Raw genomic sequence first — 13,354 nt, forward strand, 5'->3', positions numbered from 1 at the left:
CATATATCCTTCCATGCATATTTTTATGATCCATGAACGAAGGTGTTTAAAAAGTTCCACTGACGATCATTTTCTTATCCTATGATATAATTAAGATATGAAGAAGGACATCTGACCATTAATTTCGTTTCATTGTCATTTCAAGAATTTCAAACCCAACTACGCTGCTGTTGTACGATGACCGAGCACTCTATAATTCCCAAATATTTTGATTACAGTGTTACCAAGATTTTTTCACTAAGTTAATACAGTAATTCGTATTTTATATTACTTAAGGCTTAAACTATAACTTGAATTGAGTTAGGTATCATCGTTTATTGTTTATTTATTTGTGTGTTAGTGATGAACATTTGTAGTCTTGGATATTTTGTACACTACTATTTGTTAATATAGTATATCCTTCGTAGATAGAATTATAACTGTGTTTCAAACTCCATAAATAATAAATGAATAAACAAACAGTTTAGTGGTGTTATTTGATGTCTATGTCACTACATTCAGCATTCCTTTCTCCCCGCCGTCTCCTAAGAAATTGGGACTAGTAGGGAAGCGAGGGTAATGAAGAGAGGGAAAGGTAGTTATAAGAAAGCAAGAGTAAGAGGAGAAAAGAGAGAAAGAAGAAAATAAGAGAAAATTATAAAAGAGATATAGATAAGAACAGCAAATGTAGTAACATTAACAAGTGGAGGAGTTGATAGACTGCATGAAAGAAAGAAAACTAGAAATGCTAATAATGAGTGAAACGAAGTGGAAAGTAAAGTATAGAGGAAAGGAAGAGAAGGAAACAAACGAGTATGGAGAAAATGAACGGAAAAAATGGGATAGGTGTGATGTTGAGCTAAGAATGGGCAAGAAACATACAAGTAGTAAAATTAGTAACAAGATTATCTAGCTAAGAGTTAATATGAACATTGATAGAATTAATTTATCTAGATATACGCCCTGTAAACACATTGTGTAGCGGAAGATCTGGGTGACTTCTTAGAAGACCTGGATAAAGGCTTAGAGAAAAAGACGTGGTGATGATCCCGGATGATCTAAAAGCTTAAATTAGAAGGACAAAAATGAGAGTGTAAATAAAGAACCATTTAGATACTGAAAACAAAATAGTGACGGGAAAAAGTTCTTGGAGTTCTGTGAAAGAAATGAGATTGTGATTATATTTAGGTAGAAGAATAGTAAGAAAATAGCCCGATATAGATGGGATGAGAGAAGAGTGAAATTATTAATTGACTAGGCTATGTAATAGTAGAAAACAAAATGAAAAGAAAGTAAATAGACGTGACAGTTCTAACAGAAGAAGCTTTCGGAGGAGACCATATACTAACTTTAGCAAAGATAAGGAAGAAACAATTACGATGAATAAAGGAAGAGAGAATGAAGAGCTTAAAATCGTCTAAACAGAAAGACAGAAAAGACAGGAAACAATTCCAGAAAGAAATAAGGGTGAAAGGCCGAAAGATGAAGCAAAAGTGGTAGAAGTAGAATGTAGAAATATCAGAGATAATGGTTAAATATGAGGAAGGATAACAGGAGTTAAAAAGGAGAAGGAAATTAACCAGGGATGACTTCAAACTTGAACCTTTAATCTGAGGATAACCTATATATTTTATCAAAGAGTTTGTCGAGTAAGTTCCAAAACAAGTTTAAATTACTTGCCCGGAAGTGACCCTATTCCTTCAGGGTTGGAAATATATAGAACATTTTGAGCTATGTTCTATGTATCTGCATGACTAGTAGATTAAGAATATAATATACACTACTCAATTATATCCTATACTAATGAAAAACCTAAAAGCATGATTATTCCACTATAAATATCCTATATTAGTAGATCTATAAAGTTGAGAAAAGAATATAGTATCCAGTCAACAGCAAGTCATTTGGGATCACTACTAATGTGACTCATTGTTATGGGTAGATGTGACACATTCTGTGCACGCAGGGGTGTCCACAAAGGGGGACTATGACGCAAACTGCGTCATTGAAATATTTTGGGGTTAAAAATCTATATAAATATGTTTGAGGGGGTGTAAAAATTAATCGAAAAGTTTATTTTTCATGGAAGAACACCTACGGATAGACAATTGATGGGGGTGCGTCATGGACATGAGGGGGGTGGGCACCACTGTGTGCATGTATTTCAATTTCTATATTTTCCACGATTTCACCTATATATGTTGTCAGATCAGTGCGTTCCTGATACGAATGTTCATCAGCTGCTCATATAAACGAGTTGTTTGGTAGGTCACACGGTACAAAAATGTTCAACAGATGTTGAGTTACTAATTATGGAAAACTAGTCGTGGTGGTAATTTGAGATCATTTACTCGATCCGAACAGCTCTTTCTTTGTAGCTATCTAAACCCAATTGGTCACTCTTCAGGGTTTAAGCCCTCTAGCCACGATAAAGTCCGGTTAATGAAAGGGAGGAAGACTCCGGCGGGATGTTGTTTGCCGGAACTTGGATTTAGTTTTTGGCTATATGTGAGTCATGTAACTCACACGTTACGGTGCTGGGAAGATGGTGCTGCCAGGACTTGGCCTTTGTTTTTAAAGTGTGAGGACCACGTAACTCACAGTCTCACTATCAGTCTACGGCCTGATAGTAAAATTCACTAATATAGGATATTTATAGTAAAATAATCATTTCTAAGATTATTACCTTGATATAGGATATAATTGGGTAGTGCATATTATATTCTTAATCTACTAGTCATGCTGAGTAATTTGATATGTAGGATATATAGATCAAGTTGTTCTGTATATTTCCAACCCTGAAGAGAATGGGTCACTTCCTGGCAAGGAATTGAAACCTGTTTTGAAACCTGCTCGACAAACCTTTCAGGAAATATATAGATTATTCCCAGATTCAAGGTTCAACTTTGGAGTCATCCCTAGTAAGTTATAAAATGAACTGGTGAAATAGATGATAAGAAGAAAGATAGAAAAAAGGAACGTGAAAGAAACTTATAAAGAGCAGAAGAGCGGAAGGCAACGAAAGATATAAAGAGAAAGGGAGTTTCAGAGTAGTTGAAGAGGAGAAAAAAGGCTTAGGAAGAGATGACACAAAGAATTGAAGGAAGATGTAGAAGAAAACAAAAAAAACCTGTTGTACAGCTTGGAGAAAACCGAAAATACAAGGGATATGCAATTTTGTAAGTGACATTAAATTTTGCAGAATGATTAAAAACTCGTAACAATTACAAAAAATAATTAGGTTTTCCCTAAAACCATATGATTACGGTATTTTCGGTACGTTATTTCGCATATCTTATTTTATATATATATAAGCTTAGGACCACATGAACTTGAACTCACGGTGTTACCGATTACACTATCAAGACTTGTTTTTAACGATAGCGCTACATTGAGTGATTTGTCGAAATAGTCCAAGCACTTTACATCGCATTGTATTTTTCCCTTGTTTCGTTTTTATTGCGTTCACTCTGTGTTTCTCATACAATGCACGAAAAAGCAAATACATTTTTTCCCGATCCCCAGGAATACTGTTTTAACTGATCAGCAAATAGAAAGCTACTGGCGAAATTATATGGGGTAATGCGTAGTATTTTATTTTCATAGCAGCAAGGAACAAGATAGTATCCCGCAGAAAGCATGCATTTATGTGTTTGCAGACAATACACAACAGTACATTATAAAGTACTCTGCATTTCATGGCATCAGGAGTCTCCCCAAGAATCCGCGAGATGGCAGGAACTCTAAGATGTCACAGAGATGTGTTCCTGCATTGTATTATTATGGACTGTTGCAATACAGTACACAATTGCGGGCGGATTTTTTTCATGTTTTTTCTCGTGTTATATCTTTACGGTGATGTGCATGTTCGTCCATTCCCCTAAATATAATATTTTAATATGAACTAAGCTTCCGTTTGCATATTTCAGAATTTTTTTATTCGTTACCATTTTCGAGAAAAAAATAGTTGCCATGCCCTTCGTATACAGGGTGTCCGAGAAGTCTTTCCCTGATTACAGAAATTGATAACTCAGGCTAGAAATAAGATAGAAATATGAAACTGGTGTTAAATTGTTTACAAACTATAAAAGTCTTCGTCTGTGTTAGGTTTGTTCGGTTTTACCAAGTCTCAATTTTTTTTTGTTTTAGGTTTGTAGTACGTAAGTAAGAAGCCCAAGAAGCCATGCCAACCAACCAGGAGAGGGCACAGTGTGTCCTGTGGTACCATGAGACACGATCACCAACCACGGTGCAGAGACAGTTCCAGACAACATTTGGGAGGACTCCACCTGATGTCAAGAGCATTAAAGCCTGGTATGAGAAGTTCAAGAACACAGGGTAGGTTGCTGACCTTCCGAGGTCTGGTCGACCAAGAACCTCAGTAGACACGGTGGAGGCTGTGCGGAAGTCTTTTCTGAGAAGTCCTAAGAAATCGGTGCGCAGGGCCTCACGTGAATTACAGATGCCAAAAAGCTCTATCCATGACATTTTACACAAACGTTTATTGTTTCGTGCTTACAAAGTGCAACTCGTTCAGGCCTTGTTGCCCGACGACGGTACACGTCGATATGACTTTGCGGTCGAAATGCTATCACGTATTGAGGACGATAATGGTTATCTCAGACGAATTGCCTTTTCCGACGAAGCGACATTCTTTGTCAGTGGAGTAGTGAAACGCCATAATGTACGCATTTGGGGTTCAGAACCCCCCAGGGAGGTCAGGGAGTTCACCAGAGACAGTCCAAAGGTGAATGTTTGGTGCGCGTTATTGCACGATCGAATTATCGGGCCATTCTTCTTCGCTGAGGATACCATCACATCTGCTTTGTACCTGGATATGTTGCAGCTGTTCCTCAGCTGCTTCAGTATCGCCCCGATGTCGTTTTTCAGCAAGACGGTGCACCACTTCATTGGTGTTTGGACGCCCGTCCCTATCTCGATAGGACATTTCCTGGGCGATGGATTGGTCGTGATGGACCAACAGCTCGGCCTCCACGCTCTCCTGACATAACCCCATTAGACTTCTTTTTATGGGGTTATGTCAAGGATGAGGTCTACCGAACACGTGTACCAGATCTTGAAACCCTGCAGCAACGAATAACCACAGTCGTTGCATCGATCCCTCCAGTGATGTTGGTAATGTGTGGCTGGAAACTGAATATCGCCTAGATGTGCTACGTGCTACCAAGGGTGCTCATGTGGAAGTGTACTGATGTGACCAAAACTTTTATAGTTTGTAAACAATTCAATACCAGTTTCATATTTCTATCTTATTTTTAGCCTGAGTTATCAATTTCTGTAATCAGGGAAGGACTTCTCGGACACCCTGTATATATATATATATATATATATATATATATATATATATGGTGAGTCAAAATAATTGGTAGAAGCCAATATCTCACGAACTATACATCAAATAAGAAAAATATTTAGAGTCAATGTAGAATACAGAGAGGCTTAAATATGAGTCAAACAAGAAGTGCCCCGCCACCCATTTTGTGGGAGGGAGGTGTACGGGACATTTTCGAATGGAAACATAGGTCAAGTGATACCTCGTTCGGAAGAGCTTGGAAAATTGAACAATTTTTGTAGGGAACAATTTTTGATATGGGGTACTGTTTTCAAGATGGCCCCCGAAGATGGTACTCTATCAGATAAAATATCCAGTACCTATAAATCAGAAACGGCTGAGTAGAAAAAGATGGAAAAAAAATGAAAAAGGAAAGATCCTACGGAACGTGGAGTGGTATTTTTTATGGGGGCCCGGAATCAACTTGAAAATTTCAAACGGGAATATAGGTTGAGTGATACCTTGTTTGATAGATCGTGGAAAGCCACACAGGTTAGTACAAACTTTGTTTTGATATCGGGCAAGCCTGTTTGAAAATGGCCGCTGGAGTTGATGCCACATTCAGATACAAAGCGCAGGGTTCAATTAGTGTTACACGCCAATATCCCGCGAACTATGCATCAAATAAGAAATGTGTTAAGAGTGAATAGTTTTTTTTTTTTTTTTTTTTGAAATATGAAACAACATATGACCGCCCATAACTCGGGAACCATAAGCCTAGATAAAAATAATATTTCACATGTTTCTTATAGTAGGCGAAGTTCTACTGTTATGCCCTATTTGGTCCCAAGCGGATGAATTTATAGTATGGTTTCTTATGCTTTTTTCGAAAATATGGCACGAAATTCGACAGTCCATTACTCGGAAACTGTAAACCTGCACAGTATATTTAACATGCTTATATAACAGGACAAGATCTAGCACCATACAAACATTGATCTCTATCACATGTGTTCACCTCAACTAGTACGATATAAGGTGTCCTTTATTTTTCTGAAGGATGAAAATGAAATACTGAAACAATGCAAAAAGATGGTGTGTGTAAGCATGTACACTGTAAAAAATCGTTGTGTTATTTCAATGGCATGCCTATGTGTTAACACGATTGTGTTAAAATATAATACAAACAGGTGGTTAGAACAACTCACCTTCTATTTGGAGTTGTGTGTTAAATGCCGGTAGTTAAAATGACTCACACCCTTGTACTGAATTAACACAAGTGTAGAATCTTCGGTGTTGTTTTATGCGTGATTGTCAAATATGTTTGGCATCTAATTATAAAGGCTTATATACGAGGGCTACTATTTATATTTTGAGCCTTAGCAACACTGATTGTAGTTAGGCACCATATTTCGTTTGCATAGAAACGTTTGACATTGTTGGCCATAAGGTACTTGAAATGTTTTGTCACAACTTTATTTGTGTTGTTTACGTTGACTTGAAAATTGCGTGACAACAGAAAAATGTTACTAACTCGTGAAAATTATCGTGCGATGATTTATACGATTTTCGACGTGGATTATCAAGACAACAGTGCATCGATCAACTTACGTCCACATTTGGCGATGAAGCCCCACCGTTTGCCACTGTAAAATGCTGGCATAACGATTTTACTCGTGGCCGCCGTTCACTCATTGACGAAATTTGCGAAGGTCGTCCAAACTCAGTTGTTATTCAAGAAAACAATTGTGTGTGCTGTGCAAAACCTAATATTGCAAGATAGTCATGTGACATACTGTGAGATTGATGCAACCCTAGACATTCGTTCCACCATCATATATAAAATATTACATGATCATTTAGATATGAGAAAGGTTTGTTCTCGTCGGATCCCAAATAGTTTAACAAAAGCTCAAAACGAAGCTCACGTCGATTAGTGCACACAAAGGCTCATCAAATACAATGATGGTGCTTCAAAAGAAGTATATAAGATTGTAAACGGTGACGAATCATGGATATATGCATGTGAGCCGGAACGTTAACAGCAGTCAACTGTATGTGTATTTCAAGATGAACCAAATCCAAGAAAAGTTGTTCACGCTCGAAGCAATCGAAACAAATGGTCGCCTGGTTTTTCGGGGAAATTGGTCATCTGGCAACTATGCCTTTTGAAGAACGTAGAACGATCAACTCTGAATGGCACACAACAATTTGTTTGCCAGAGGTCTTCGGTCAAATACGGAAAACAAACAAGCGCCGTCGGATCATTCTTCATGAAGACAATGCGAGCTCCCTCATATCTCGTCTAACAACCGACTATACAGTCCTGATTTGGCATCCAGTGACTTCTTCTTGTTCCCGAATGTCCAGAATAAATTACGCGGACAACAATTTTCGTCGGCGGAAGAAGCCGTTGATGCGTTTTCTAAAACTATATTATGGAAGTGTCTCAAGAAGATTGGAAAAAATGCTTTGACAAATGGTTCGAACGAATGCAAAAGTGTATTGATCATAAAGGAGAATATTTCGGAAAACAATAAATCAATTTTCAAGGACAAATTACTGTTTATTCATTGTTAGGCTCAAAATATTAATAGTGGCCTTCGTACTGAAGCTACAGACAAACACAGTAGAAAGAAATACTTAAACAAATCCAGTATTCGAAAAATTTCAATGTGCAAACCGCGCGATGTGTCCTCAATTGAAGGGTAAGGGGAAAAAACAAGGAATGTCACGTAACACACCAACTGTGTTAAACGTCAACACCGCGGAGTCTGTGTTGAATTAATACCGCATAGTGGTAGTTACGCTAGAACCACTGCCCTGTGTTAAATTTGAGTTGAATTAACACAACCATTTTTACTGTGTACGTATGTGCTAATTCTTGCATACGGATCGGGGATCTAAACAACGACGGGAAGAGGGGAAAACAGAATGGAGGCGAGAGCAATTAAATTTCTGACATTAAAAGAAGGGAAAACAAAAAGATTGTCAGAAACGGCAAAATAAGGGAGACAGTGCTAGTAAAAAATGTAGAAGAACGGATTATGAGGATGAGAATAAGATGGTTCGCTCACGTGAAGAGAATGCAAGAGCAAAGGAGAACAAGAAAACAGTCAGAAACCAAGGAAGAAGGCAGAAAACCAAGAGAAAGGTTGGGGAAAAGATGGTTACAGAAAGAGGACCGCATTTATATTTATTTATTTATTTATTTAATTGGGCCATGACTCCAACGGTAACCCGGCGTGGGAATGTGGCGCTTCCATCGCCCACTTCGGAACTGCAGTCTGGTAATTCAGGTTGAAGGTTGTGCCAGGCCATCACCCGGAATTTAAAACCTAGGATCGAGCACAGTAGAAAGATAAGCCTCGAATGTGGACTGCTCTTTTTGCATGCCAATCTTACTAAGGCCTGTTTATGATAAATTGATTTGTGGTTTTAAGACACATGGACCCGGAGCCATGAGAGGGAGGAGTGAAACGCATCAAATGGATCGAATGATGCCGTGAATGGTTGGTGGGGGTCTTTGGAAGTGGTGATTTAAGTAAGAAATGTCATCAAGAAGATGGCATGAAATGCTTTTAGACTATAAAACAGTAATATATCCTTTATATTTTAATTGAATTAATACATGCGTTTTCATTTTTTAAAAGAATGCCTTCTATGTCTTTTATGGTAATCATAAATGATCACAAAACAGCGTATACCATCTGAAAATTTTAGGACTACAGCACTTGCAACATTACTACGAAATGTTATTATCCAATTATAAATTCGTTACTTTACAAATAATTTTATTTGTAATAAATGAAACATCTATAAATTTAAGCATAAAATGCTAGAAATTATCACCTATTATATATAATATTTAAACTTACCAATGATAACACGTGAATCGTGGTCTCCAATTTGGTGCGCGGAAAATAGTTTGTATAGCACATGCACAATTGAGAAACGCATAACACATAAGAAAGAACATAGTTGCCAGAGGTGCTAGGCGATCTAGCTCTCCAAGCACAACTCCACATTCGCAGATTAATATTGTCAAGATAACAGCACGTCTAGGCTCTCCGCTTTTCGAACACTTAGCAAACACTGTTAAATAAGGAAGAACATCGTCAGCAGCAATTGCTTGGAGAAGTCGTGGAGCTGAAACTAAACTCTGAAGTCCAGCACCAAGCGTAGAGAGAAGTGCACCAACTATAACAACCCATTCGTTGGGCCAAGCCATACTTGCGATAAGTAAGCTCCCTCCTATGCTCTCTCCAAACCTGAAAAGCATAATCAAGGCTAGTTACTAAAATTCATACTCACTGTGCATTATAAATAAATAACCGTACTTTGTCACATCTTCTTAACACCATATATAAAATTTGTGTACTTTGGCACACTGGCGTAGCCAGAGCATTATCATAGAGGGCTCGTTCAATTATCATACATATACATGGGTCGTGCAATATATAAGTTTCCACAAGCTGTAAAATATCTATATTTTAAGGTGCATTTGTAAACTATACACACATATGTAGGTGGGTCCTTTCTCACCTCCCTACATAATTCAAATTGAGATTCAGACATTTGTCTCACCGTTGCACCAATTTGTACGAACCCTTGGCAAAAAATCAGGGCTTTGGCTATTTAGCATTCTTCTCACATTTCATTTCACATCTGTTTCGGATCGTTCAACTTGCAAATGCAGATTTTAACACCGGAGAAAGATGGAAGTCACTTGGTGTTAAATTGAGAGTGTATGAAGAGTGAACCAGCCGTTCCCACATCAATTCTTCAATTGTGTCTCTTGTTTCCGTGCTGAGTGGGGAGCGGGAGTTATCGTCAAGAAGAATAAGTTCAATTGACAGGAGACCAGATCGCTTATATCGAACCTGAATACTTCTTCAGGGAAACGCAATTCGATATAAGCGACCTGGTCTCTTCTTATGTATTTTCTTAGTATACGGAAATATTTTAAATAAATTATGGTTCTTAATTAATATAAAAGGTAATGAAATGCTATTGAAACTATATATACAGTATATATGAAACTACATGAGCTGACATAAATTATTGAGCACTTCCTGTAGGGCTACAGTGATTAAATTTCGCATGATTGTAGCTTTCTGGAACTAACTGATAGGAAATTGCCAAAAGTGAATATTTTTAAATTTTAGGGGGTCTAAAGAGGGGTCTAAGAATTTCCCTATGTTATTTAAATGGGCCTTTTTTTTTGGACCTATAATCTCATGTTTTAGGTACTTAGAATTGGAAAATAACTTGAAATTCGGTTTGCTTGTACCTTTTCGTTAGTAGTATATCCTGACCAGCGAACGAGTGCGGGCGGCCGGTTTTGGAACTAAAATACAAACAACAGTGTTTCTAACCGGATTACTTGTAATTAATCTATCACAGTTGTTTTTGCCCTGTTCATAATAAACCACTTGACGCATATGTTCAAGTTAAGACAAACACAATTTCAAAAGTTATGTAAGTTATATTCAGAACATTTTAAGGGACTGCAAAAAAAAGTGTACATACACCCTCCATATTAATTTGGCAATAACTTGCGAATAAATTAACCTCAGTGTTGTATCCTCGTCGCCATAAGTGCCTTTACATCGCAGTGACGGGTATGTGACCGCGCAGTACTCCAAGGAAGGGATGGTTGTATAAGAATTTGTGATTAATTTTGAAGAGTTTTTATTTTGACTAGGGAATTAACATAGGTGAAGGGAGTAAAGACACAGATTTGAAGCATCAGTTCACTGTTATTGAAGCATCAGTGCACGAAAAGATTCGTATTCTCAGTTTTTCTATTTATTGTTTTATATGTTAAGTTAAACACCACAATATGTATCACTGATATCGCAGATCGTATTATTTTTTAAAATCGTGTTTGTAACCTATTGTCAAAACATTCATCTCCAGACATGATGTAGAGAGAAGAGAAAGAGATACGACATCTGTAATATATGTATATGTGATTCACTAAGTAACTGTAGAAATTAGTTAAAGGTGACATAAGAGAGCGAAAAGGAGGTCTAGAAGTTTGAACTTTTTAGAAACGTCCTAGATAGGTGAAAATATAGTTAAAAATTGTAAAGGGTATCATGTAATTTACCTCTCTTTTCTTATATTCTAGTATACTTTTTCTTTCACATCCAAAGATCCCTATTCAGATTTACGAGATAAAGGTGAAGAGAGAAACATTTCCATTTCAAGAATTATATAAGGAAAAAAAAACCTTTTGACTTAGACTAGATTCGAACTCGCAACCCTTGAATCCATGGCTCAGCGCTCTACCGATTGAGCTAACAACTTCTACTGGAAAAGCCAGATTTCTACAACTACTGGTTGCTGAATGGTGTGTATTAACCAAGTTTGCCGAGATAATTGCTTCATATAGCTATTGCAATAATAATAATAATAATAATAATAATAATAATAATAATAATAAAGCAGAAGAAGAAGATCAGAATTTAAAAAGTCGCATATGTTAAAAGTTTGACGTGCAGAGTAAGTCCTAATATGAGATTTTATTAATTATACATAATAAATTTAAGCGTTGTTTATTCGTGCGTGCTACTCAAACTGCGCAACTCACCACCTAGTCCCATAAGGGTTGTACAGTATGGTACAGTAGCCTTGCGTCCTCCAACCGTGAAGAATGTTTCGGTTTGAACCTATGCGTGTCCTAAGAGGAAGGAGGAGATTGAAAGAAAGAAAAGTGGTTTAGAAATTATGCAAACGTAGAATATCTCACGAGGTGGGGCGATATAGAGTTCAGCGTGTCTTTCAGCTACTACTCTATACAAGACATGCATATACGACTTAACGTCGAACCCGAACCACACGACTCCTGACGGGAATCGAAACCCGTATCACCTCTAGTTCTCTTATGGGAGACACAGGAACATGTAAAAATAATCGAAAATGAACGATATTAATGTTAAATCCATAGCTTTTGAGTACATGAAGTATGTATGATACCCTCTATATCGTTCACATCAAAGTTTAGCATTATCGGCATGGAGGTTTAATGGGAGGGGTGAAAATTAAAAATTCCTAATTGAAAGATATGATTGTCTATTCAATAGCTTTCGGGGTCGCTGAAATGAATAATTACACTCCCGATACTATTAAAGCCCAAAACTTTACTCTTTCGTTAGCAGGAAGTTTATTCATTTACTTAACTCAGGACACTTTAAAGTTAAGGATATGAAACTCGATGCATATATTTCTAATTCAAAATTATTAGATACGTATTGTAGCTTAGACTTCTAAGGAGGGGAAGGGACAATTTACGCAATGATTTCCCTCACATTCGAATAAAATACTGCCCCATTATATTGCGAAAACTCATTTCGAGTGGTGTCATTGCTAACAGTTTTCCGTATTTGTTTATATCCCTACTCATTTATAACAGTATCTCACTTTTCCTGTGACGGGAGCAACACCTAAGCGAGCATTCAGTAAAGTGAATGCCATTAAAATCTATATTCATAGCACAGTGGTGCAAATAAAGTTGAGCTCTTTGGCAATCTTTAGCATGGGAAGCGAATAAAGCCACCACATTGGAAAAGTAGCTAATGAATTCCTCTCCGAAAAAGATCACCCGCACATTTATTTTACAGGTGGTGGTTTATAGCTATACTTAAGTTTGTTGAAATTGCTCCAGTGGGGCGAGACACTGAAGTCATTCGTAATAAGGGGGGAAGGGACATGTAAAAGTAGTCAAATATGAACAATATTAGTATCGAAATCATAGTTTTCGTGGTCGCAGATGAATAGTGACGCTGTCGATATTGCTTAGGAACAAGTTAAGCCTTGGTTGGCATGGAGGTCAGAGTGGGAGGGTGACAGGCAAAAAATAAATAAATAAATAAAATAAAATCGAAAATATCCTATATTTGTGTCGAATATATATTTTTCGGTATCTCTGACATAAATAGTAATATTCCAGATGTGGTATATGACCAAGGTCGGCCCCATTTGCATGCGGTTTCAGAGGAGAGAACCGGTGAAGATTTCAGAACAGTTCCTTTGACTTAAGTTTCAGTACACTGAGAGTGAAGAGTGGTAACACAC

General features: G+C 37.3%; 1 protein-coding gene across 1 annotated transcript in view; it reads right to left on the reverse strand.

Moving 5' to 3' along the window:
- LOC145664306 (solute carrier family 12 member 7-like) overlaps window positions 1-13,354 on the reverse strand; it is a 394,685-nt gene that overhangs the window by 207,788 nt on the left and 173,543 nt on the right. Inside the window, exon 10 of the mRNA XM_081730851.1 lies at window positions 9,151-9,543. Within this exon, the coding sequence (XP_081586977.1) occupies window positions 9,151-9,543 (393 nt within the window). The remainder of the gene's footprint in view (window positions 1-9,150; window positions 9,544-13,354) is intronic.

Source organism: Thermobia domestica, chromosome 11 (genome assembly GCF_964235325.1).
Source record: "Thermobia domestica chromosome 11, izTheDome1.hap1.1, whole genome shotgun sequence".
Lineage (NCBI taxonomy): Eukaryota > Metazoa > Arthropoda > Insecta > Zygentoma > Lepismatidae > Thermobia > Thermobia domestica.